Raw genomic sequence first — 26,700 nt, 5'->3', positions numbered from 1 at the left:
AAATATACTGAATTTAAGGGTGTCAAATTAGTAACCTGACTGTTTGGGGTAGACAGGGAGTAGTGCTTTGTGCCTCTTTTAAGCCCTTGACAAGAGTTTGAGAATACCAAGTACTGTGTCTCGGAAGGCAGGTCCCACAAAGGCCACAAGATGTCGCTTTCTGACAGCCTGTTGCTTGCAGCTAATCCTACCACAGCAGAAGGAAAAGAGGGTGAGGAGGGGTGTTGACCATATTTTTATGTAATAACCAGAAGTGCATCTGTTAGGATATACAACAGTTGATGCACCTAGATCAACAGAGATTCCCTTATAATATCCCTAAACTTAAAACGTAAATCTTTTTTTCTTCTTCATTTTCTTTTTTCCCTGGAGCAACCCTGAGTATGTTGGTGTTGATGCAGATGTGGGATACCGAACTAAAATTTTTCCATCATTACTTTCAGTCTTCACAAACAACTGGCAGGATGCCCTGAGGATTATTATAATCCCTATTTTACAGATGAGAAAGCCAAGGCCCCTAAAAATTGCAATTGGCAAATGAAAATTCCAGTGGCCACGTTTCTTGACACCCAACACCCCAGCTGAGGCTTATGCACTCTGCCCCTCTCCCCAGTCCTCACAGGGAGGTGGTTGGGGGCAGGCTTTGACTATTTTGCTTTTTGGAAATTGATTTAAAATATTTTATACTAAATTGTCTGATATAAACCCATATTTATTTATGTGTATAGAGCAAGGCTTCAGGTGAATTTCGTGGGTGCTCTAAGCCACTTTGGGCTATGTCTGGAATGGGTTTCCTAAGGAAGCTCACTCCATTATTTAGGGTGTGTATTAGTTTGCTAGGGTTGCCATAACAAGGAACTGATTGGATGGCTCAAACAACAGAGATGTATTCTCTCACACTTTGGGAGGCTAGAAGTCCAAGATCAAGATGTCAGCAGAGTTGATTTCTTCTGAAGCCCCCCTCCTTGCCTTGTAGATGTGTCTTCACGTGGGCTTTCTTCTGTATGTGTCCTAATCTCTTCTTATAAGGACCCTAACCAGATTGCCTTTACCTTAATTACCTCTCTGAAGGCCCCATCTCCAAATATAGTCACATTCTAAGGTACTGGGGGTTAGGACTTTATTTATTTATGTATGGACAGAATCTTGCTCTGTCGCCCAGGCTGGAGTGCAGTGGCATGATCTCTGCTCACTGTAGCCTCCGCCTCCCGGGTTCAAGCAATTCTCCTGCTTCAGCCACCCAAGTAGCTGGGATTACAGGCGCGTGCCACCCAACTAATTTTTGTGTTTTTAGTTGAGATGCGGTTTCACCATATTGGCCAGGCTGGTCTCAAACTCAACTCAAGTGATCCGCCCACCTCCGCCTCTTAAAGTACTGGGATTACAGGCGTGAGCCACCATGCCCGGCCTCAGGCTTTAACAAATCAATTTAGAGGGACACAATTCCCCCCCGTTACAGAGTGGAAACATTGAGAAGGCTGCATTATCCCTTCCAACTTTTTCCCGTGAGAATGATAGAGTTCTAGTCTGTGTCCTTATATCTACAGCATCAGAGAGTTTAACTGTGTCTTTCTTTCTCTAAGAAAGCTTCCCAGTTAATCTGCTATTTGTGTGTGACTCCTTGGTTGCATTTTACAGAAGTGGAGCTGGGAGAAATGATTTCTGATCCCCATTCTTGAGGTAAGGAATTATATTCAACTTTAAAACAACTTAAATACAGGAACAGATGTATACTTACGAGTACATTTTTTTTCCTTAAAAAAGAAGGAAATCCTGCCTATTTGGGACAACATGGATGAACCTAGAGGACATTACATTAAGTGAAATGTGCCAGACACAGAAGGGCAAATGTTGTATGATACCAGTTATGTGAGGAATCTAAAATAGTTGGACTCAGAGGAGCAGAGAGTAGAATGGTGGTTGCTGGGGGCTAGGGGGAGGGAGAACATGGGGAGGTGTTGATCAAAGGATATAGTTTCAGTTACATGGGATGAACAAGTCCTAGAGATCCACTGCACAGCATGGTGTCTAGAGTTCACAGTACCATGGCGTACACTTAAAAATGTGCTGAGAGTAGATCTCATGTTAAGTGTCATCGCAAAATAGCGATAATAATCAATAGTAACAGGAAACTTTTGGAGGTGATGTATATGTTAATGGCATTAATTGTGGTGATGGTTTCACAGTTATATACTTACCTCCAAATTCATTAAAGTGCATACTTAAATATGTACAAATTTCTGTATATCAATTCCACTCAGTAATTTTAAAAAAAAGAAAAAAGAAAAAGAAACTCTGGACCAGGGATGATGGCTCACACCTGTAATCCCAGCACTTTGGGAGGCCAAGGTGGGTGGATCACTTGAGGTCTGGAGTTTGAGACCAGCCTGGCTAACATAGTGAAACCTGGTCTCTACTAAAAATACAACAATTAGCCCGGTGTGGTGGCAGGTGCCTGTAATCCAAGCTACTTGGGAGGGTGAGGCAAGAGAATTGCTTGAACCCGGGAGGCAAAGGTTGCAGTGAGCCGAGATCATGCCTCTGCACTCCAGCCTGGGCAACAGAGTGAGACTCTGTATCAAAAAAAAAGAAAGAAAAGAAACTGGCTGGGCACAGTGGCTCACATCTGTAATCCCAGCACTTTGGGAGGGTGAGGCCGGAGGATCACTTGAGCCCAGGAGTTCCAGACCAGCATGGACAACATGGCAAAACCCTATCTCTACTAAAAATACAAAATTTAGCCAGGCGTGGTGGCAGGTGCCTGTAGTCCTAGCTACTCAGGAGGCTGAAGTGGGAGGATCACCTGAGCCTGGGAGGTCAAGGCTGTGGTGAGCCATGATCATGCCACTGCACTCCAGACTGGTGACAGAGTGAGACCCTGTCTCAAAAAAATTAAATAAATAAAATAAAATAAACTTTGTACCCATTAAACAGTAATTCCCCATTCCTCCCTCCCCCCAGCCTCTGGTAACCTCTATTATACTTTCTGTCTCTATGAGTTTGCCTTCTAGGTACTGCATCCATGTTGTAGCATGCGTCAGAATCTCATTATTTATAAGACTGAGTAATATCCCATTGCATATATCCTACAGTTTCACTTTATATATGTAATTATCTAATTTACCTAAACTCTATTTTGATAAATGGTGCTATGGTGTAAATGTTGGCATCCCACTCAAAATTCATATGTTGGAACCTAAAACCCGATGTGATAATTTTAAGAGGTAGAGTCTGTAGCAGGTGATTAGGCCTTGAGGGTGGAGTGCTGATGAATGAGATTAGTGCCTTAGTAAATGAGGCTTGAGGGAGTCTGTTTGCCCCTTCCACTGTGTGAGGAGGCAGCAAGTAGGCGCCATCTTTGAAGCAGAGAGCAGCCCTCACCAGACACTGAATCTGCTGGCACCTGGACCTTAGACTTCCCAGCCTCCAGAACTGTGAGCAGAGGTTTCTGTTGCTTATAGAATACCCAGCCTAAGGTGTTTTGTTATAGCAAGCTGAATAGACTAAGACAGATGCTATAAGATTAATATATAAACTTAACTGAATATGTACATTTTTGTTTTTCAGAGCTTTGTACTTGGCTCTATTGATGTGCCTGTCCATGTGCCAAAAACACCGAATTCTGTTGCTCCTGTAATTCTATTCACTTTCTTTCTAGCACTTAGGAGACACTGGGGGTTACTGTGTTCATTTACTTCTTTACCTACCTATTACCTACCTCCTTTGACTAGAATGAAAGCTCAATGTGAGCTGTGACCTTGTCCCACTCATGACTCTATCCCTAACATTTTAAATGGTGACTGATGGAAGGTGCTTACTCAATACTTGTTGGCCGAATTACTAAATGTAAATGTCTGGTAGGTTAAATCCTTTCTAGTTGTCCTTTTTCTCCAAAATGTTGGCTACTCTCACTTGTTTACTTTTGAAGAAGTAAAACTTAAAGCGGGCACAGTGGCTCAGGCCTGTAATCCCAACACTTTGGGAGGTCGAGGCAGGAGGATCACATAAGCCCAGGAGTTTGAGACCAGCCTGGGCAACATAGTGAGACTGCCATCTCTACAAAAAAAAAAAAAAAAATTTTTTTTTTTTTTAATTAGCCGGATGAGGTGGCATGTGCCTGTAGTCCTGGCTACTCAGAAGGCTGAGGTGGGAGGACTGCTTGGGTTCAGGAGGTCAAGGTTGCAGTGAGCTGTGATGATTGCATCACTACACTTCAGCCTGCCTGGGCAACACAGCCAGACCCTGTCTCAAAAAAAAAAAAAAAAAAAAAAGGAAAAGAAAGGGAAGGGGAAAAGACAGGAAGGAAAAAAAGAGTATGTAAGAATCATTTTAATAGGCTGCAAAAATTCCTATCAACCCCTCCAGGAGGTGGCGCTACCTATAAGGGGGGACTGAATTTAGCAACCCACTTCCAAAGAACAGTGTGTTGAAATGAAAAGGAGCAGCTTTATAGCAGAGAAATCTGGCAGACCCTACCTTATCCAAGTGATTAACTTTTCTTGTTATTAAAACCACCACGCCCGGCCTTAACATCCTTTTAAAATGAGAAAATTTAGGCCTGGCACGGTGGCTGATGCCTGTAATCCCAACACTTTGGAAAGCCGAGGTGGGTGGATCACCTGAGGTCAGGAGATCGAGACCAACCTGGCCAACATGGTGAAACCCTGTCTCTACTAAAAATACAAAACATTAACCGGGTGTGGTGGTGAACACCTGTAATCCCAGCTACTTGGGAAGCTGAGGCAGGAGAACCGCTTGAACCCGGGAGGCGGAGGCTACAGTGAGCTGACATTGTGTCACTGCACTCCAGCCTGGGCGAGAAAGCAAGACTCTGTCTCAAAAAAATAAATAAAATAAGGCCGGGCGTGGTGGCTCACGCTTGTAATCCCAGCACTTTGGGAGGCCGAGGCGGGCGGATCACCAGGTCAGGAGATCGAGACCACGGTGAAACCCCGTCTCTACTAAAAATACAAAAAAAAAAAAAAAATTAGCCGGGCGTGGTGGCGGGCGCCTGTAGTCCCAGCTACTCGGAGAAGCTGAGGCAGGAGAATGGCGTGAACCCAGGAGGTGGAGCTTGCAGTGAGCCGAGATCGCGCCACTGCACTCCAGCCTGGGTGACAGAGCGAGACTCCGTCTCAAAAATAAAAATAAAAATAAATAAATAAATAAAATAAAATGAGAAAATTTAAACTACACAATTTAACAGTATAGGAACCATGCAGATATCATGTACTCTGATGTTGTGATGAGACGGGCAACTCACCTCTGTGGTAGTCTCCCCCAAAACATAACCTCAGTGAAATCATGAGACAAACCCAAAGTGATAGTATTCTACAAAACACCTGACTAGTATTCTTCAAACTGTCAGGACCATGAAAAACAAGGAAAAACAGAAATATGTCACAATGCAGAGGAGACTAAGGGAACATGATGACTAATTATGGAATCTTGAATGGGATCTTGGAACAGAAAAAGGCTATTAGTAGAAAACAGACAAAATCCAGATAAAGACTGTAGTTTTGTCAGCAGCTTTTTTTGTTTGTTTGTTTGTTTTTTGAGAGGGAGTCTCGCTCTGTTGCCCAGGCTGGAGTGCAGTGGCTTGATCTCGGCTCACTGCAAGCTCCGCCCCCTGGGTTCACACCATTCTCCTGCCTCAGCCTCCCAAGTAGCTGGGAATATAGACGCCCCCGCCACTACGCCCGGCTAATTTTTTTGTATATTTAGTAGAGATGGGTTTTCACTGTGTTAGCCAGGATGGTCTCGATTTCCTGACCTCGTGATCCACCTGCCTCGGCCTCCCAAAGTGCTGGGATTACAGGTGTGAGCCACTGCACCTGGCCTTGTCAATAGTTTTGTACCAATGTTAGATGTTTATTTCTGCCAAACATACCAGGATTAAGCAAAATGTTAACATTAGGGGAAACTGGGTGCAGGGTCTACAGAAATTCTCCCATTGTCTTCGTAACTTTTTCTAAAACTATTCAAAAATAAAAAGTTTTTTTAAAGCCTATCGAGGCCAGGCATGGTGGCTCACACCTGTGATCCTAGCACTTTGGGAGGCCGAAGAGGGTGGATCACTTGAGGTCAGGAGTTCAAGACCAGCCTGGTCAACATGGTGAAAACCCATCTCTACTGAAAATACAAAAATTAGCTGAGCATGGTGGCCCGCCTGTAGTCCCAGCTACTAGGGAGGCTGAGGCAGGAGAATAGCTTAAACCCAGGAGGCAGAGGTTGCAGCGAGCCAATATCGCTCCAGTGCACTCCAGCCTGGGTGACAGAGCAAGACTCTGTCTCAAAAAAAAAAAAAAAAAAAAAGCTATTGAGAGTTTGATTGAAAACGTATTAACTGTATGGATTAATTTGAGGAATGTGGCATCTTTACAATATTAACTCTTCCCACTCAGGGACATATTTGTTTTGTCTTATATCCTACTACAAAGCAATAAGGTATTCATTATGTAAGTCATTTATGTAAGGAATGTTGTCCATTATATTTTCCATTTGTTTGCTGCTGGAGACATCTATACACATATGCACAGTTTTTTAAAACAGGCCACCACTTGAGTTTTTCTGATATACGTAATATACTTGTAATTATAATTATTCTTTCAAATATTTATCATTGCCTAGCTAGAAAACCTAGAACAAATAAGGTATGCTGTTTGTTTTATTAAGAGGTTTTAAAAATCAGGAATGGGGCCAGGCACTGTGGCTCATGCCTGTAACCTCAGCACTTTGGGAGGCCAAGGCGGGTGGATCACAAGGTCAGGAGATCCAGACCATCCTAGCCAACATGGTGAAACCCCATCTCTACTAAAAATACAAAAATTAGCTGGGTATGGTGACGCCTGTATGTAATCCCAGCTACTCGGGAGGCTGAGGCAGAATGGGGATTGGAGAGCATGCCACTGCACTCCAGCTCGGGCGACAGAGCGAGACTCTGTATCAAAAAAATAAAATTAAAAAAATAGAAAAGAAACTGGCTGGGTGCGGTGGCAGGAGAATCGCTTGAATCCGGGAGGCGGAGGTTACGGTGAGCCGAGATCACGCCATTGCACTCCAGCCTGCCCAACAAGAGCGAATCTCTGTCTTGAAAAGAAAAGAAATATTTTGTCCCACATTCTGTACTAAGAGCTTCACACATATTATTTTATTTAATTATCAAAACAACTCTAAGGGTAGACAGGTGTAGATCCAGGTTTTGTGGGGATTGGAATTAAACAGCATTAAGGGCCTTCTGATTTTAAAAAAATTACAAAATTATGAACACAAAATTAGGTATGATGATGGTTATTTAGAATGAGAAAATAAATTGTAAATTATAACAAATGAAGAGCTCTCTGGCATTTAGGAGAAATGCTCCCTGGTTGCAACTTCCCACCTGTTAGACTGCAAATCCCAGCGACCCATGCAAGTAAACATAAATTTCATTAGCTTCACCGTAAAGTTGTCTGGTGGCGGGTCGTGGGTGGGTGGGAAGAAGTGTTATCTCCATTTTTAGGTTGAGTAAATCACTCAGTATTGCAGAGTGGGAATCTGAAAATTATGCAAATAGACTCCAGAGCCCTCGCCTTTACCCCCACCCTGCTTCTGGTCAATATCACTGAGTGTGCATGAGGGTCTCGTTAACGATGGCTGAGGGGGAGACGATGAAGTAAGAGGGAGGGCTGAAAAAAAGAGCAAGAGAAATGCGGAAAGAAGCTCCTAAAGAAAGCTGAACGGAATTGGGCTCCGCCGCCCTAATGGAGAAACGCGCCTTAGGAGGGAAGGGGAGAAGTTTAAGGGGAAACAGGTAAAATGAGGCAGAAGTTGAGCAAATTAGTCAAACCCCAAATTCTTTTACTTATTTACAAAACAGCCTGGCGCGGTGGCTCTCGCCTGTAATTCCAGCACTTTAGGAGGCCAAGGCAGGAGAATCGCTTGAGGCCAGGAGTTCAAGACCCCCCTCTCTGCAAAAAACAATTTAAAAATTAGCCGGGTGTGGTGGTGCGCAGTTGCGGTCTCAGCTACTCGGGAGACTGAGGCGGGAGGATGGCTTGAGCCCGGGAGGCGGAGACTGCAGTGAGCTCTGATCGCGCCACTGCACTCCAGCCTGGGTGACAGAGCCAGACCGTTTCTAAAAATAATAATAGCAATAACAAAATAAAAATAAACAAATGTTCTGCACCCAACTACGCCCCAGGAGTGGCACTGTGTTTCCGCAGCGGCCGCGCCTGGACGCCCCAAGCAACACAACCAGCGCTGTCAGGAGGCGAATAGGAGCCAGGACAGAGAGCTGGGGAGGCCACCGCGGTCAGGCGAGGGATAAGAAGGCCGTCCGCGGCGTCATTGACGGGGCTGAAGGAACACCAGGGAGAAGAGTGGCAGGCAGCTCCGGAGTCGCGCTGTCCGGGCGACGCCGGAAGAAGGGCCTCCCAGCGGTGTTCCTTTCAGCCAATGGCCGTGAGATGCGCCGTCCGACGGTGCCCCGCGCGGCACAGGGAGGGTACAAGCAGCCCATCGGGTGCAATAAAGCACCATCTTTCTAGGTGACTGTGCGAACTACCAGGAAAGTGTAGCCAGGGACAGGCTTCTCTGCCCGCGGTTAACCTAACTCAGTGCCACCACGCCTTTAACCTGAAGCCAGGGAGCACGGCTGCCCTCAGTAAAGATGGCTGACTGGCGCGGAGAAAAAGCCGGAAGCAGCCGGGCCTTGCGGGGAGCCGACTGGGCGCTGCGGGGGCGTGGCCCGGCGGTGGAGGGGCGTGGCCAGCCGCTGTAACCCGGGTTTGCGGTCTTTGAGGCGCGCGCACCGCGCCCAGTCCCGACCCTGTGGCTTCCTGGGGGCGGGTCCGCCGTCGGCCCCGCCCCCGCCCAGGTGTCTCCCTTTGGGAAGCTGCCCGCCGAGTCTCCGAGATTTGTCCCTGGTGGTCCCGCGGACCCCTCGTCCCTCCGCGATCTCCGGCTGGCAGCGATGGAGGGCGCCGGGGAGAACGCCCCGGAGTCCAGCTCCTCTGCCCCTGGGTCCGAAGAGTCTGCCAGGGATCCACAGGTGCCGCCTCCGGAGGAAGAATCGGGGGACTGCGCCCGGTCCCTGGAGGCAGTCCCCAAGAAACTCTGTGGGTATTTAAGTAAGTTCGGTGGCAAAGGGCCCATCCGGGGCTGGAAATCCCGCTGGTTCTTCTACGACGAAAGGAAATGTCAGCTGTATTACTCGCGGACCGCGCAGGATGCTAATCCCTTGGACAGCATCGACCTCTCCAGTGCAGTGTTTGACTGCAAGGCGGACGCTGAGGAGGGGATCTTCGAAATCAAGACTCCCAGCCGGGTTATTACCCTGAAGGTAAATTCCTGGAACGACTTTATCCTTTCCAGCGGCTTGAGGTCACATTTTCGCAGGGCAAGTCTGGGCGCGAGTGTGAGGTGGACACAGTAAATTGACTGGAACTGTCGTCACCGACGTGTTCCAAGAACTTTGTGCTTTGCAAAGTGCATTCCCACCCATTTCCTCATTGGGTTCCCAAAAGGCCGGGAAGACAGACCCATTTTACGGATCAAGAAACTTAGAGGGAGATGAAAGGACTGGCCCGAGATCCATGCGTCTAGAGAGTAGGGTAGCTTGGAATCCCATAGTCTTTCTACCTCTCAGTGCTGAATAAAAACTTTTACTTTTGGGTGTGCCTGACAGTGCAGTTACCTTAACTTTCTTACCTGGGACCTAAGTAAGTCAAAATATGGTCTTCGAAATCCTCTCTCAAGGCCAGGATTCTGATTCCCGTTTCTTGATGTTTTGGCCAAGGTCAGTGAATGCTGAGAAGAGACTGGCAGGGATTAGGAAAATAAACACTTAGGTTTCACTGATCAGCCTAGATTGTTCATCTAGGCATGCCTAAACCTGTTTTCCTGTCAGCAGCAAGGGGTAGGTTTTGTTTTGTCATCATGTTTAACTGAGAAAGCCTAAAGCAGTAGAAAGGCCACATTCTTTGAAATCAGACGGGCTTGGATTCAAATTGTACATTTGCTACTTACTAGCTGTGTGACCCTGGACAAGTTACTTAACCTTTCAGAACCTAGGTGGTTTGTAAGCATTTGACACATCACAGGCATGTACAAATTGTTGAATTAATTTCATCACCTAGAATACAGCCTGGTACCTAGTGGGGTACTTAATAATTTTTTGTTGCACAAGCACACATGCACACACAAGGTGATGGAACCAAGGTCAGAGTGCTAATGTCAAGAGGAGGTGTCCCATAACTTAATTGGAAAGACAGATCTGGGCTAAGTGTTCTATGGGCATCAGAGAAGAATGTGCCAGGAGATAGCCTTCCCCACCCCATCCCCATCTTTCCACCCCTCCAACCCCACCTTCAGCTAAGTGGGTATCTGTGGATGCCCACGGGTTCAGTTCTCCTTTACTGACTGGAGTTGGCGGGTGACCAAGCTGGGGGACTTGGTTAAAATAATGAAACTCAGGAATCCCTGGCCAGCAAAGGCATTTTTGAGGTCATGTGGTTCCTCAGTCTATGTGTCTCTTCCACAGGTTGACTGCTGTATGCAGGGTCTTCAACACATGGTCTTTACAATAGTATTCCATTGTTCCTGGCTCTGCGCTTGGCTCTGGGGTGTGGAGCTAATGCACCCCCGCCCCTGGTTCTCAGACAGCTTAAAGTCTGGTGGGAGATACTGACGGAGAACCTGCATGCACCCTAAAATGTTCTGTAGAGACACTGTGATAAGTCTGTGCAAGAAGGTGTGGTGACAGGAGGAGTCAGTTCCACCAAGTGGAAGGGGCTAGCCAGAAAGGCATCTGGAGGAGGGACACACCCAAGGCTTAAAAGAAGAAATAGGTGGCAAGCAGACAAGAGGGAGAAAGGTATTCCAGATCAAGAGGGCACCGTGAGCAAAAGTAGGAAACCATGATACAGCCCTGAGTGTCCAGGCGAATCACATGAGCCAGAAAAACAGAGAGGCCCAAAGGATGGAGTTGAAGAGCAGAGGCCTCAGGGTGGGGAATTGGCAAATTAGGCCAAGTAGCAAAAGCCCAGTCTGACTATTGGATAGAGAAGAAACTAGGGGAAGGGCAAGGCTGGTACTCAGGGAGCACATCAGAAGGTGATCAGGAGAGAGTGACAGCTGAACTACAGCTGTGGCTGTGGGGAGGGGGACAATGGAGGTGTCTCGGGATAGTAGGGAAGTAGAATGAGGGAGATGTCAGGAGTGACTGGAGTAACTGGCTGACGGCCTGGTTGGGTCAGTCACTGACAGGAGGGAACTCAGGATGAGGAGCCCATGAAACATCCAGGTACATGTCCCCTGCAGGAGACTCTCAAGTTCCAAGGGGACAGGGACCATGTGTGTTGGCTCACCCCTGTATTCAGTGCCTAGCACTATCTCTGACACATATGTCAATGCTCAGTATACCCTTGTCAAATGAATTAATAAAACGGGGTATTTGGGTTTGGCTAGAGCTCATCAGCATTAAGGTCACGAGGAAGACCTGGGATGTGCTGCAGTCTCTCTGGGAGAGTGTATGGAAAGAGAACACTGGTGGGCATCATTTATCTTATTGATACCTGTGTGACAGCCTGAGGGTCTCTTTCACAGACTCCTCCCGGCATAGTGCACACCAGTGAACCCCTGAGACAGGGAGTCTGCCTCTGTTGCCATGTAGCCTGCTGCTGTTCTCATGCGGCCTTGATTGCAGGCAGCTCTGTGAGAATCCCCATCCATGCCCAGTGAGCTGTTCATCTTCTGCAGTCCACCTCAGCTGATCTCAGGCCTTCTTTATGAAGCCACTAATCTCCTGGCCATAAAATCCAACTTATAGACCAGGTTTCTGGGACCAGCTCTACCACCACATGCCTGGGTGACTTCAGAGGTTTAGTTTCTCCATCTGTAGAAAGGGCTGCTCACTCCTGCCTTGCCTCCCTCCTGAAGAATCCAGGAGTTATTGGATGTGAAAGTGGATGTTTGGACCAACTGCCAGCCAGTGCTGGGAGACTAATGACCAGCATTTACCATGAACTTGTTTGGAGGGCCAGAGCACCTGGAAGGTGCCACCATGTTGTCACAATTTGCATGTGGCTTTCCGGTCCCCATTCATATCCATGATTCCAGTGCATCCCCAAGGCAAGAAGGATTACTTCTATTCCACAAAAGGCAGCAAAGACTTGGAGATGTCACACAGAAATAGTGATGGTACCAGGACCCCACACATATCAGAATTCAGTGCACCTCCCCCTCTCACAGCACCTCCAAATTCCTCTATCCAATGAGCACATTTTGAGCACCTACTGTGTGTCAGATACTGTGTGATACCCTTGTCTCATTTCATCCTCATCATTGTCCTATGCAATGAGTCTTATTGTCACCAGAGTACAGATGAGGAAACTGAGGCCCAGAGCAGCTAAGGAACCTCTGAGTGGGAGACCAGAGCCTGATGATCTTCTGTGGCCAGGAAGCATACATACCTACAGTGATCCTTTTTTTCCCTGGGAAAGACAGCATTGCTAAGCCTCCCACGACATTCCCCTCTTCCTGCACCCAGTGCCACCCTGCAGGCACAGGGCCTTGCCAACTAATCCTTGTGCTTCTCAGGCCGCCACCAAGCAAGCGATGCTGTACTGGCTGCAGCAGCTGCAGATGAAGCGCTGGGAGTTCCACAACAGCCCGCCGGCACCTCCTGCCACCCCTGATGCCGCCCTGGCTGGGAATGGGCCTGTTCTCCACCTCGAGCTAGGTACCCAATGGGCTACCCTCCTGCCTGCACACCCAGGGCTCTGGTGATTAAGCCTTTACCCTCCTGCTGGGAATGAGCGGAAGGAGCGAGGGCTCTCTGCTAAGGAAGCAGAGAGCCAGGGATATGACTCAGGATTAGTTAGGGCAAGAATTTGGGCTGAGGCCAGGCTGTCTGGGTTCAAATCCTAGTCCTATATAATTTTAGGCAAGTTGTTTAACCTTTCTGAGCTTGTTTCCTTCCCCATAAGATAAGGTTTATAAATTATCCCTACTTCTTAGGGATGTTATGAGGATTAAATGAATTCATATACCTAAAATGGTTAGAACAATGCCTGCATATGGTCAGAACCCAATACTTGTGAGCTACTATTGTGATGACTATTATGGAAGGCCTCAAGAAATCAAACTTTCACAGAATTGCTGTGAGGAGGGTTAATAAGAAAATGCAGTGTTGTAGATTTGTGTCGTGAGTTGGGTAGATCAGTGATTTTTTTTTTTTTTTTGAGATGGAGTCTCACTCTGTTGCCCAGGCTGGAGTGCAATGGTGCATTCTCAGCTCACTGCAACTTCCGCCTCCCAGGTTTAAGTAATTCTCTGCCTCAGCCTCCCAAGTAGCTGGGATTACAGGCACGTGCCTCTGCGCCCGGCTAATTTTTGTATTTTTAGTAGAGACGGGGTTTCACCATCTTGGCCAGGCTGATCTTGAACTCCTGACCTCGTGATCCACCTGCCTCAGCCTCCCAAAGTGCTGGGATTACAGGCATGAGCCACCATGCCTGGCCAGATCAATGATTTTTATCTCTGGTGTTCGCATAACATAGGATCCTTTTCCCCCAGATGACTTACAAATGAAGTTTCTTGATCCCAAATTCTGGATCATCCCAATGTGGAAGAGTCCAGGAGACCACACCCTCCCACCCCCATGCTGCAGCCAGGAACATGATTGGCAGATTTTAGGATCAGTATGGACCACCTCACAGCTGCCCCTGCAAGAACGTGGAAAATCAGATCCCAGTACAAAGCCACATTGTGTATAAAGTGCTTCATGTTCAGTTGACAGGGAGGCCAAATAGGCAAGGGCAGGACTGGTTACCAAGTACCCCCTGGACTTCTGTACCTGGGTGCTTTGCATGTCCAAAGCTGAGTACATCTGCCCCAACCCTTCTCCCCGTTTCCCTTCCCTCCTCTCAATAGATTTCCCCCCATGTACCCACTAGTAGTTGCCCTCCACCCTTCCTCAATTCCAGCCAGTGAGTCCAGTCAATCACTGCTGGCCATTTTTGCCCTCTGACCCATACATCAGACCCAGGCCTTTCTCGCTGCCACAGCCCAGGTCAGACCTCATCTCTCAAAGTCACAGCAGCCTCCTCTCCAGTGTCCCCATGTGGAGGCCTGTGCCAGAACCCATCCCCTTCTCTGCAGCCTGAGCGAGCTTTCTTAAATCTGACCCTGAACCCGTCACTGCCATCCAAGGCCACCCACCACCCCACTCCTGCCCTCAGGGCTCATCCCTCCTGATCTCACCTCTGCCTGCTCCCCCAGTCCCCACCTTGGGCTTGATGCTTCGGCAGAGTCTCTGCTCTCTCTCTACTTTGCCTGGCAAATTCTTGCTTATTCTCTATGGCCAAGCTCCAGCATTGCCTCCTCTTCTTGCCAGCCTCCTCCTGGAAGCCTTCTCAGACTTTGTCAGCTGGATTCTCTCTGGGCCCTCAACACTTTTTTCAAACACTTCAAGGGAGACCTGTTCCATTGTGTTCTATTAATAATTACCCCTGTCCTTGTCCATCTCCACCCGCTAGCCCTTAAGGGTGGGGACCTTTTTTTTTGTTGCCCGTGTCACCTCCCTGGTGTCCTGCCTGGCACATTGGATATTTGTGGAGTGAATGTGTAAGTCAAGACACTAAACTTTATAATTAAGTGAGAAAAGGAATGTAAACCCCTTAGCATAACCTCAGGCACATAGTAAGTGCTCAATACATGGGAGTTGTCCTAATAATATTGTTATTCTATGTCTATATGTCTGTGCACAGAACACACCCATGCTATTACTATCATAATAGTATATACACAAATGTATATAGGTGCTGTTACTATTATAATAACTCTTCCTTTTATTCTTAATAATCATTAGTAATTTCTTTGGAGTTTCTTTTGAAGGATTTCTTTGCTTCTGCTCCAGCCCCCACTCCCCATCTGCCAGGGAGCCAGACAACCCTGGTTTTGCAGAAAACTGCGGCCTGGGTTGATGCTGCTGCAAAGATCAGCATCAGAGTAGAGGCCAGGAGAAACCTCTGCAATAATAGAATTCCTGCGTGTCTTAACTGAAATTTGAAGAAGCAGATTGTGGAAGAATGGCTCTGGGATCCTCAGACCTCTTCTGCTGTGGGGAACCTGTTGCAGGTTCTTTAATTCTGTGGCTTTGCTTCAGCACACACGGCGGGCCTCTTCCAGGCCAGCCCCTGCTGTGGGCATTGGAGAAAGGGATGGATTTGCTGTGATGACCTGGGTTCCAGTCTCCTGGGAGAATGCTGCCTGAGACTCAGGAAGCAGGGACGTGAGCTTCTCCTCCTGAAGCCTTTCCTCGCCTTGCAGCAATCCTGCACTCTCCTCCCAGACCCAGGGCCTGGCAAAACCTTCCCAGCCCACCTAGAAAGATGTTTCTGGTATCTTGGGCAAGTCAGCAAGGCCTGGGTTAGCCATGTGGAGCAGGCTGCCCCACCTCGCCTGCCTCCACCCTTCCTGAGGAAGCAGCGGCCCACTCCCAGGTCATTGAAAACCTCCTGACCCGTGTCTGACTTTGAGTCAGAGACTTCTGGTAAAAAGTGTCTCGTCACTGCTCTTGAGCAATCTGCAAGGCATGTTCTCTCCTACTTTTAAGGATTTACAACTTTATTTTATACTTTACCTAAACAACGGTCTCCGCAGAGCCAAGAAAGATCAAAGGGAACCCACGAGATTTATAATAATAAGAATAGCAAGTTGCCACAGTAAGCTACAGTTTACAAAGGACCTGTATAAATGTGTACCATCATGAAATATGCCTGCTGCCCCAACACTTTACATGTATCATCTTATTTAATCCTCACAATAATTTTATAGGGTAGTTAGTGCTATTTCCATTTCATAGAGCAGGAAACTAAGGCTCAAAGAGGTCAAGAGACCTGTCCTAGATCATGTAGTAAGAAAACGTCAGTGCTGAAATTCAAACCCTAGGCTGCAGACTCATAACCTGCCCTCCCAAAGCTATGGGGCAGCCAAGCACTCGTCCAGGGCCCTCTAGGGAGGAAGTGACCTCCTGGGCCAGGCCCTTCTTTTGTCTAGGCAGTGACTTCTTCCCACTGGTGGTGAGGCAACCCTCAGAGCTCACGCAAAAGGAGAATTACAAATAAATGCTGCTGAAAATCCTCTGTGTGGTCACTCATGAAGGGCATTTCTCCAGGGTGCCCCAGACTACAGCCTCAGGTCATTGATTCTGCCTCCTGTGGGAAGCGCTGGTCTCTGTTGGGGCATCACCATCCTGTGCCGCCCGTGCCTTGCACACTCCTTTGCATTGGGAGCTTGTGCCTTCATGGGCAGCCCCTCCTGTCTTAGATGATCTGCTTGTTAGAGAGGCTGCTCTGATAAGCCACATTGTTTAATGGGAAAAGCAAAAGTGGGGACCGTGTTTGAGTCTGTAACGGTGTGACCTGCTAGCTTTGTCTTTGGCCACAAAACTCACCCTCTCTGAGTGGCTATTTCCTCACTGGTAAAACCCACCAGTGATGACAACCCCCAGGACTTGGCTCTGTGTAGTCTCAGAGCTGATCTAGAGCCACAGGTGGCACTTACAAGAAAACAGATATTAGCAGTTAGGGAAGTACTGCTAAGATATCAAAATCTTAGAGAAACTGTTAAGTTTTTTTGGTTTGCTTTGAATGAAGGAGAATAAGATGGTTAAAGTATTGATAAATAAAAAAATTTTATTTATTTTGAATCAGTTCAGAGTCTGGCTTAAAGGTTACTTTGAAAGATGTGAGTCCACAATATGGGGCTTTATGGCTTTTTTTTTTTTTGAGATGGAGTCTCGCTCTGTCACCCAGGCTGGAGTACAGTGGCGCGATGTCGGCTCACTGTAACCTCCACCTCCTGGGTTCAAATGATTTTCCTGCCTCAGCCTCCCAAGTAGCTGGGACTATGGGCGTGTGCCACCACGCCTGGCTAATTTTTTTGTATTTTTATTAGAGACGGGGTTTCACTGTGTTAGCCGGGATGGTCTCGATCTCCTGACCTTGTGATCCACCCACCTCAGCCTCCCAAAGTGCTGTGATTACAGGTGTGAGCCACCATGCCCAGCCCGGCTTTATGGCTTTTTAAACATTTTTGTATACACTAACTCTGAAGGAGACAAGGTAGAGAGTATCCTTCTTGTTTTTTTTGTTTGTGTTTGTTTTTGTTTTTTTTTTGAGACAGAGTCTCGCCCTGTCGCCCAGGCTGCTGGAGTACAGTGGTGCGATCTCGGCTCACTGCAACCTCCGCCTCCCAGGTTTGAGCGATTCTCCTGCCTCAGCCTCCCAAGTAGCTGGGACTACAGGCACACGTCACCACGCCCGGTTTGTTTTTGTAGTTTTAGTAGAGATGGGTTTCCCCATGTTGGCCAGGCTGATCTTGAACTCCTGACCTCAGGTGGTCTGCCACCTTGGCCTCCCAAAGTGCTGGGTTTACAGGCATGAGCCACTGCGCCCGGCCCTTGATTTTTTTTTTTTTTTAAATGATTTGCAACCAGGTCACAACACCCTCCCCATGGAAACAGGGCCCAGCTACAGATCTTCTACCAAAAGCCAGGTTTGCCTGCTCAAACCCCTAGGAGCTCTGGTTTCCATTGTGATGAGATCCAGCCACTTAACCACACCCCTTTCTATTTGGCCTTCCCCATCCCATCTTCCTGGCTTCCTCCCCTCAAACTCAGCTCTGGGTCTGAAACCCCTCACTGTTGCCTGTATGCTTAGCATAGAAAGATCCTTCCTGGTTCCTCCTGCAGGTTCAAATCAACCCCAGTCCTTAAGGCCCAGCTGTAGTGCCCCTCCTCCAGGAAGTTTTCCCTGACCTGGATTGGAAAGACTCTGTCTCCACCTCCCAGAACTGCCCCTACCACGGGCACCTAACCCCAGGTGTGCACTTCTTCCCCTTTCCTGCTCCTTAGGCTGTGAGTTTCTGCTTTGATTCTTCTCACTTTCTCCAGCCCCACTCGCAAGCCTCAGGGTAAACACCCAGTCTGTGTTTGGTGAGAGGATTCATGGAAGGGAAGGCCTCAAAGATCTCTCATTTGAGGAGTGTGAGTGCTGGCCTGCCTGTCAGATCTGATGGAGCCTGTTAGGAATTTACAAATACACTGTCTGTTGTTGTTTGAACTACTGCAAAGTTTCTTAGATAGGTTGAACAGCTCTCCCTGACCCCCATCATTATATTTAATATTTTTATACCCACACCCATTTTGCAGATACAGTGCAAAAACAAATCTCCACTCCTAAATATTTCAGTCTCCCAGTAAGAGGGCTCCAAGTGGAAAGTGTCTGCTGCCCTGGTAGGTCTCAGGGGCTGTCTAATCAAGCTCATACCAACCCGTAAGTGGTCCTGGCTCTTTTCTCCTTTTTCTAACACTCAAAGTTAATTTCTAAATATTTCACCTCTCCTCTCTTATACTTCAAATAATTTCCTTGGCCTTGAAAGCTTGCTTAACATTAAACATTTTCAAGTCACTCACTGTAGAAGAATCATTGTTTAAACAGAACATTTGGAAGACTAAAAAGAAAAAGAACCTATAATCCTATCACCCAGAGGCAGCCAGTATTAACCTTATGTTATGACCTCCTGCCTGCCTTTTATTTAAACATGTTTCAGATCATATAATAATATAAAATATCCTACTTTGTTTTTTGATACTCAGTAGTGTGACCCTAATATTTGCCTGTGTTTTTAAAATCTCTGTATAAACATCTATTTTTGATAAATACATATTATTTTTCTGTTTATAAAGTAACCCATGTTTGTTGTAGAAAATTTGGAAAAAAACAGTAAAATACAATGAGAATAGCCTGCTCACTTCAAATCCCATTATGCAGCTCAAACCACCGTTAAGATTGCAGAGTATATTTCTTTGAGACTTTTTCTGTACAATTGAGATAATACTATAACCCCAATTTTTTTTTTTTTTTTGAGACAGGGTCTTGCTCTGTTGCCCAAGCTGGAGTGCAGTGGCACCATCTCAGCTCACTGCAACCTCCACCTGCTGGGCTCAAGCGATCTATCCACCTCAGCCTCCCAGGTAGCTGGGACTACAGGCACACACCACCACACTCAGCTAATTTTTCTGTTTTTTGTAGAGGTGGGGTTTTGCCATGTTGCCCAGGTGGTCTCAAACTTTCAGCTCAAGTGACCCACCTGGCTTAGCCTCCCAAAGTGGTGGGATTACAGGTGTGAGCCGCAACATCCAGCCTTCCAATTTTGTTTGTTTGTTTTTGTTTTGTTTTTTGAGACAGAGTCTCACTCTGTCACCCAGGCTGGAGTACAGTGGCGCAATCTAGGCTCACTGCAAGCTCTGCCTCCTGGGTTCAGGCCATTCTTCTGCCTCAGCCTCCGGAGTAGCTGGGACTACAGGCGCCCGCAACCACGACTGGCTAATTTTTTGTATTTTTAGTAGAGATGGGATTTCACCGTGTTAGCCAGGACGGTCTTGATCTCCTGACCTCGTGATCTGCCCGCCTCGGCCTCCCAAAGTGCTGGGATTACAGGTGGGAGCCACTGCGCCTGGCCCAATTTTTTTTAATCTGGCTTTTTCCACTTAATATTATATTCTATACAGGTTTCCCTGTTTATAAGTATTTATTCACATCGTTTTGAATGATTAATATTCTGTTATATGAAGACATTCTGATATACTTAACCTATTCCCAAGTTTTTAGATCTTTTCCAACTTGAGGCTATTGTGACAATGCTAGAATGAACGAACCTCTTGGCACATAAAGTTTTGTCTGGACTTCCATCTTTAGGATGGACTCTCAGATGTAGAATTAACTGTAGGTCTGCATTTTTTTTTTTTTTTTTTTTTGAGATGGAGTTTCGCTCTTGTTGCCCAGGCTGGAGTGCAATGGCGTGATCTCAGCCCACCGCAACTTCCGCCACCTGGGTTCAAGTGGTTCTTCTGCCTCAGCCTCCTGAGTAGCTGGGATTACAAGCATGCGCCATCATGCCTGGCTAATTTTGTGTTTTTAGTAGAGACGGGGTTTCTCCATGTTGGCCAGGCTGGTCTCTTAACTCCCCACCTCAGGTGATCCGCCCGCCTCGGCCTCCCAAAGTGCTGAGATTACAGGCGTGAGCCACCGCTCCCAGCCAGGTCTGCATATTTTTAAGGGGTTTGCAGGAGGGCTGTACCAGCAAAATGCATAATTTTACTGGCTGCACAACATTTTGTGAAAAGCCTATTTTGCTGCTGTTAACCTACAGGGAAGGCCTGCCTGTCCCTGCAACTCTCCAACTCCAGCCTGTTCCCAGTCAGGGCTGCACCCATAGTATCCCACCTGACCTGTCTTTCCAAGTGCAGTGACCCAGCTGATGGATTTCCCTTTTCTTTGTTCCCAGGGCAAGAAGAGGCAGAGCTGGAGGAGTTCCTGTGCCCTGTGAAAACACCCCCTGGGCTAGTGGGCGTGGCAGCTGCCTTGCAGCCATTCCCTGCCCTTCAGAATATTTCCCTCAAGCACCTGGGAACTGAAATACAGTAAGTGCCAGTGGAGCTGAGGGGCTAGCCAAGCTGCAGGCAGCCCCTTCAGTGGAGCTCTACCCGCTGTGATTCTCCTGCAGGGAGGTGGGCCCCGGGAGAGGGTTATGGGCTTTATTTTCAATTAATCACATCATCACTTTAAAATATTACATTTGGCTGGGTGCGATGGCTGATGCCTATAACCCCAGCACTTTGGGAGGCCAAGGCGGGTGGATCACCAGAGGTCAGAAGTCCGAGACCAGCCTGGCCAACATGGCAAAACCCCATCTCTACTGAAAATACAGAAATTAGCCGGGCATGGTGGCAGGTGCCTATAATCCCAGCTACTCAGGAGGCTGAGGCAGGAGAATCGCTTGAACCCAGGAGGCAGAGGTTGCAGTGAACTGAGATCGTGCCATTGCACTCCAGCCTGGGTGACAAGAGTGAGACTCTGTCTCAAAAAAAAAAAACATATTCATTGGAAAAGTAGTACATGTTCATTATAGGAAATCAGAAACATCTGGAAGGGTATAAAAAATTACCCACTGGATGAGGTGGCTCACAGCCTATAGTCCCAGCTACTAGGGAGGCTGAAGCAGGAGGAGGATCACTTGATTATAAGTAAAGTATTTTTTTTAATTATCCGTAATCCTACCACCCAGACAAATATTCTTAGCATTTGGTATATTTCTTTCCTCTACATTTTCTATATACATATTGCATAAATGAGATCATATTGAATGTGATGTAGTGGTTTCACAAATGTCTATACATGTCAAAAGCATCAAATTACTCATTTTTAACTTGTGCAATTTATTGTGTCAATCATATCTCAACTACTTTTTTATTTAGTAATATATTATATATATACCTTACTATTGTCAGGCTTTGTTTTAGATAATTTCTAAGAAGGTAGCAGTATGGACCAGGCGTGGTGGTTCATGCCTGTAATTACAACACTTTGGGAGGCCAAGACAGGAGGATCACTTGAGGCCAGGAGTTCAAAACCAGCCTGGACAACTTCTGAGACCCTGCCTCTACAATAAGTAAAATGAAAAGTTAGCCAGGCATAGTGGCATGTGCCTGTAATCCCAAGCCCAGGAAGTCAAGGCTGCAGTAAGCCATGATCATACCACTGCATCCTAGCCTGAGCAGTAGAGTGAGACCCTGTCTCAAAAAAAAAAAAAAAAAAAGGCAGCAATGTGGCCTGGGCTTTGGAAGCAAACTGCCTGGGTTTGTATCCTGGTTCCATCAGTCATGGCTGTGCTGCTGTTGGCAAGTTGTTTCTCAGTGCTTTGCTTACCTTGTTAGTAAATGTAAATACAACAGTGCTTGCCTTATAAGCTTAGCATGGTAATTAAATCGTTTAATGCATGCAGACTGCTTTAGAACTGTGCTTGGCAGTCTTAAGCATGCAATACATATTAGCTGCTGCTGCTATTGTTACTCTAGTTGAAGGGATGGAAATTTTCAGGAATTCAAACTATATCCAATAGTGATTCTGTTTGGGCGTTTCTTTTCTTTTTTCTTTTATTATTTTATTTTGTTTTATTTTTTTTGGAGATGGAGTCTCACACTGTCGCCCTGGATGGAGTGCAGTGGCGTGATCTCAGCTCGCTGCAATCTCTGCAACCTCTGCCTCCCGTGTTCAATCGATTCTCCTGCCTCAGCCTCCATAGTAGCTAGGATTACAGGCACCCACCACCACGCCCGGCTGAATTTTTGTATTTTTAGTAGAGACGGGATTTCACTATGTTGGCCAGGCTGGTCTCAAACTCCTGACCTCGTGATCTGCCCACCTCGGCCTCCCAAAGTGCTGGGATTACAGCCGTGAGCCACCACGCCCAGCCTGGGCATTTATGTTCCGTGTGGACTTCAGGTGAACTTAGAGCTCTTAGAAGACAAAATAGATTGCTCACGGGACTTTGATTAGGGACCCCTGGTTCTGTGTGACTCAGGCAGAGTATTTCCCTCTGCTGGCTTCAGTGTCTGAATTTGCTTGAGTTACTAGGAAGGTGATGACGTCCTTTCCAGGAGAGAATCAGGTTTTAGGGAAAAGACAATGAGTGTTCTTTGGGGTCTGCTGGCTGGAGGTAGAGCTCCCCCACAGGCATTTGGATAGAATGACCTGGAGCCCAGGAGAGAGATCTAAGCTCGAGAGAGAGGCTTGACGGGTATAGGGCATGGTTGAGCCCCCCGGAGTGAGTGGATGTGGAGGGCACCCTGCAGGAGATCACCTGTTGGAAGGAGCTACAGGGAACTGGGTGCATTGGGAGCATGCTGGGGTAAAGAGGGGGCCTGAGAAGTCCAGCTATCCAGCCAGCATGCACCCAGGGCAGTCTCACCAATATTAAGCCGAGTTCATGACTGATATAGGCCACAGCAGCAGAAATGGAACATAGAAAATGCAGAGACCAAGAAAGGAAGGAAGCTTCAGAGGGTCATAGAGCAACTTCCCTCCTGTAACTTGTCATAGCCCACAGAAAATGCCAGGCTACTTTGCAAGAGAAGTGCCCTGGGCTGCTGAGAGCCCAGATAACTTGGTGAGATGAGACCTGCCTTTGTGTCCTACACCCCTTTGCTCTGGCTGGTCTTGGAACTCACTGTTGGTGCTGCCATGAACCCAGGTCGTACTCAGGGAAGGGGGTAGGGAGCTTCGTGAGCACTGTGTTGGGTGCTTTACGCTCTCGAGTTGTCTGGACAAACCTGTGAAGTGGTATCATCACATGGTTAAGTCCTTAAACCATGAAGTTAGACATCCAGGGCTGCTCAGCCCCCCCGCCTACTTGCTCTGTAGTTTTGGTTACTTACCCTCTTCGAATCTCAGTTCTCTCCGTCCAATGAGGTTGAGAAGAGTATTTACTTCATTGGTCTTGGGAGGATTAAGTGAGTGGAATGCATCATAGTGTTTCGCTTAGAACTTCAGCCATGGAAGAGTCCATCCAGTGTTCATTATGGATATGTTCGACATCCCCATTGCAGATGAGGAAACTGAGGCTCAGGGAGGATAACTGGCTTTCCCAAGGTTATCTTTCAGAACAAGTCTTTAGGATCACCACTCCCATGCTGGCCAGGCCTTGCAGGCCTGGAATCAAACCTAAACAGAAAATGGTCCATGAACTGCTCCAAGCAAAGTTGATAAATTTATGAAATGGAGACAGCTCTTCCAAGCATAGTGGTTTAGCTGGGTGGTGGACTATTTCAGAAGGTAGCGAGCTTCCCATTCCCAGAGATGTGTGCTAGGGCTTAGAAGCCCTTTTGCTGCCCTAAAGTTGTGGTTTCTGTGCTTTCCCACACCCCAGGGATGACTGCTTATCAGACCCAGGACATGTCAGGGAGGGAGCAGATCCTGGTTAAAGTGTGGGCAGCAGTGATGACTACCCCACCTAGCCAGTGCCTCTAGCTATAGGGATGTGGCCCTGTGGCCCTCTCCAACTCATGTGACTTGTGGTTTGTGAAATCCATGTAACAGGGCTCAGCACAGGACCCAGCATAAAGTGATGCTCAGTAAATAGTAGTGCCTATCATAATCATCATGATTCTCTTCAATGGAACTACGTTCTTGTATTTTCAGATGGGGAAAGCAAGACTGGGAAAGGGAAGTCACTAGGTCAAGGAGCCAGGGGCTCTCCTTATAACCGGACACCTTAGTAATTACAGCAAAAGATCAGGTATTGGGAGTGCTGAGTTCTAATTTCTTCTCTGCTCTTAATTCAACTGATGAATTTTTCCTTCCGTCACTCAGCTGTACTATCCATGAAAGTATAATCTCATTATTTTCTTATTCTGGGCCCAACTATACAAAACACACACACACACAAACACACACACACACACACCTGGATCTTGTTTTAAACTAAGTTTGAGATCAATAGAGGTTCTTTGAAAAGAGCAACAAAGTTGACAAACTTTTAGCTAGGCAGACTGAGAAAAGAGAGAAAACTCAAATTACTAAAGTCAGGAACAAAAGAGAGCATTGCTACCAACCTTACAGAAACAAAAAGGATTATATGAGAATACTATGAACAACTATGTGGCAACAAATTTGATAACTTAGATGAAAATGGACAAATTCCTAGAAAGACACATTTACTAAAAGATACACAAGAAGAAAATCTGAAAAGACCTAATTACATCGTAGAGATTGAATTGGTAAAATAAATAAATAAGTAACTACACATGAAGAAAAACTCAGGACCAAATGACTTCACTGGTGAAGTCCACCAAATATTTAAAGAAAAATTAATACCAATTCTTCACATATTCTTCCAAAATATAAAAGAGGAGGGGACACATCCCAACTCATTTTATAAGACTGATATTATTCTGATACCAAAACCAAACAAAGACATCATAAGAAAGATATAGACCAATATCCCTTATGAAGGCAGATGTAAAAATTCTCAACAAAATACTAGCGAACTGAATTCAGCAGCATATAAAAAGGATTAATCCACGATAAAGTAGGATTTATCTTAGGAATGCATGGTTGGTTTCACATCTGAAATTCAATTTATATAATACACTACATTAATAAGATAAAGGTGAAAAACCACATCATTTCAGTAGACTGAGAAAAAGCATTTGACAATATTCAACACCTCTTTGTGATAAAACCACTCACAAAGACTGGAAAGGGCCAGGCGCAGTGGCTCTTGCCTGTAAACCTGGAACTTTGGGAGGACAAGGTGGGAGGATCGGTTGAGGCCAGGAGTTTGAGACCAGCCTACAAAAAATTGTAGTGAACCCCCATCTCTACAAAAAATTAGCTGGGTGTGGTGGCACACACCTATGGTCCCACCTACTGTGTAGGCTGAGGTGGAAGGATCACTTGAGCCCAGGAGGTCAAGACTGCAGTAAGCTATGAGCATGCCACCACGCTTCAGCCTGGGTGACAGAGTGAGACACCGTCTCTAAATAGTAGTAATAAATAAATAAATAAATAAATAAATAAATAAATAAATAAAATTTTTAAAAAGTCTAGAAGGAGGCCAGGCACAGTGGCTCATGCCTGCAATCCCAGCACTTTGGGAGGCCGAGGTGGGTGGATCACTTGAGGTCAGGAGTTTGAGACCAGCCTGGCCAATATGGCGAAACCCCTACTAAAAATACAAAAATTAGCCGGCCATGTTGGTGCAGGCCTGTAGTCCCAGCTACTCGGGAGGCTGAGGCAGGAGAATTGCTTGAACCCAGGAGGTGGAGGTTGTACCACTACACTCCAGCCTGGGCGACAGAGCAACTCCGTCTCAGAAAAAAAAACAAAAAACAAGTAGAAGGAAACTTCCCCAGCTTGATAAAGGAAATCAATGAAAAATGCAAAGCTAACATACTTAATGGTAAAAGACTGAATATTTTCCCCCTAAAATCAGGAATAAGACAAGGATGTTCACTCTGGCTGTTTTTGTTCAACATTGTTCTGGAGGCTTTAGCCAGGCCAATTAGGCAAGAACATGAAATTAGGCATCCAGATTGGGAAGGAAAAAAGTAAAACTATCTTTATTTGCAGTTGACGTGATATTTGTTTACAGAAAATCCTAAGGAAAAACTATTAGAGCTAAGAAATTAGTTCAGCAAGGTTGCAGGATTCAAGATCAATATAGAAATATCAGTTGTATTTCTATACACCTGTAATAAACAACCCAAAAATAAAATTAAGAAAACATTCCATAACAATATTAGAAAAAGAATTAAATATTTAGGAATGAATTTGACATAATAATGCAAAATGTGTGCTCTGAAAACACCAAATAGTGTTGAAAAAAAAGGCTTAAATAGCTGGAAAGATATCTCATGTTCATGGATCAAAAGATTTAATATTGTTAGGCTGAGCGCGGGGGCTCACGCCTGTGATCCCAACATTATAGGAGGCCAAGGTGGGCAGATCACTTGAGGTCAGGAGTTCAAGACCAGCCTAGCTAACATGGTAAAACCCCGTCTCTACTAAAAATACAAAAATTAGCTGGGCATGGTAGCACGTGCCTGTAATCCCAGCTCCTTGGGAGGCTGAGGCAGGAGAATTGCTTGAACCCAGGAGGCAGAGGCTGCAGTGAGCCAAGATTGCAACACTGCACTCCAGCCTGGGCAACAGAGTGAGACTCTGTCTCAAAAAAAAAAAAAAAAGAAAAGAAAAGAAAAAAAGATTTAATATTGTTAACCTATTAATCTGACAATACTTCCCAAATTGATCTACAGATTCAATATAATCACCATCAAAATTCTGGTGGCTTCCTTACAGAAATTAACAAGTT

At 46.3% G+C, this 26,700-nt stretch overlaps 1 protein-coding gene across 2 annotated transcripts in view; it reads left to right on the top strand.

The window, feature by feature from the left end:
- Positions 1–8,771: 8,771 nt before the first annotated feature.
- The window catches only part of TBC1D2 (TBC1 domain family member 2), a 56,051-nt gene continuing 38,122 nt past the window's right edge, over positions 8,772–26,700 (top strand). The window contains exons 1-3 of one of the 2 annotated variants that reach the window (XM_032164651.2): positions 8,772–9,322; positions 12,580–12,721; positions 20,335–20,470. In XM_032164651.2, the coding sequence (XP_032020542.1) occupies positions 8,954–9,322; positions 12,580–12,721; positions 20,335–20,470 (647 nt within the window). In that variant the 5' untranslated portion in view covers positions 8,772–8,953. The remainder of the gene's footprint in view (positions 9,323–12,579; positions 12,722–20,334; positions 20,471–26,700) is intronic. The other variant, XM_032164653.2, reaches the window with a different exon arrangement.

The sequence above is a fragment of the Hylobates moloch genome, unplaced genomic scaffold (assembly GCF_009828535.3).
Source record: "Hylobates moloch isolate HMO894 unplaced genomic scaffold, HMol_V3 SCAFFOLD_10, whole genome shotgun sequence".
Lineage (NCBI taxonomy): Eukaryota > Metazoa > Chordata > Mammalia > Primates > Hylobatidae > Hylobates > Hylobates moloch.
The sequence above is the reverse complement of the archived record's forward strand: the minus strand, read 5'-3'. Positions and strand labels throughout refer to the sequence as shown.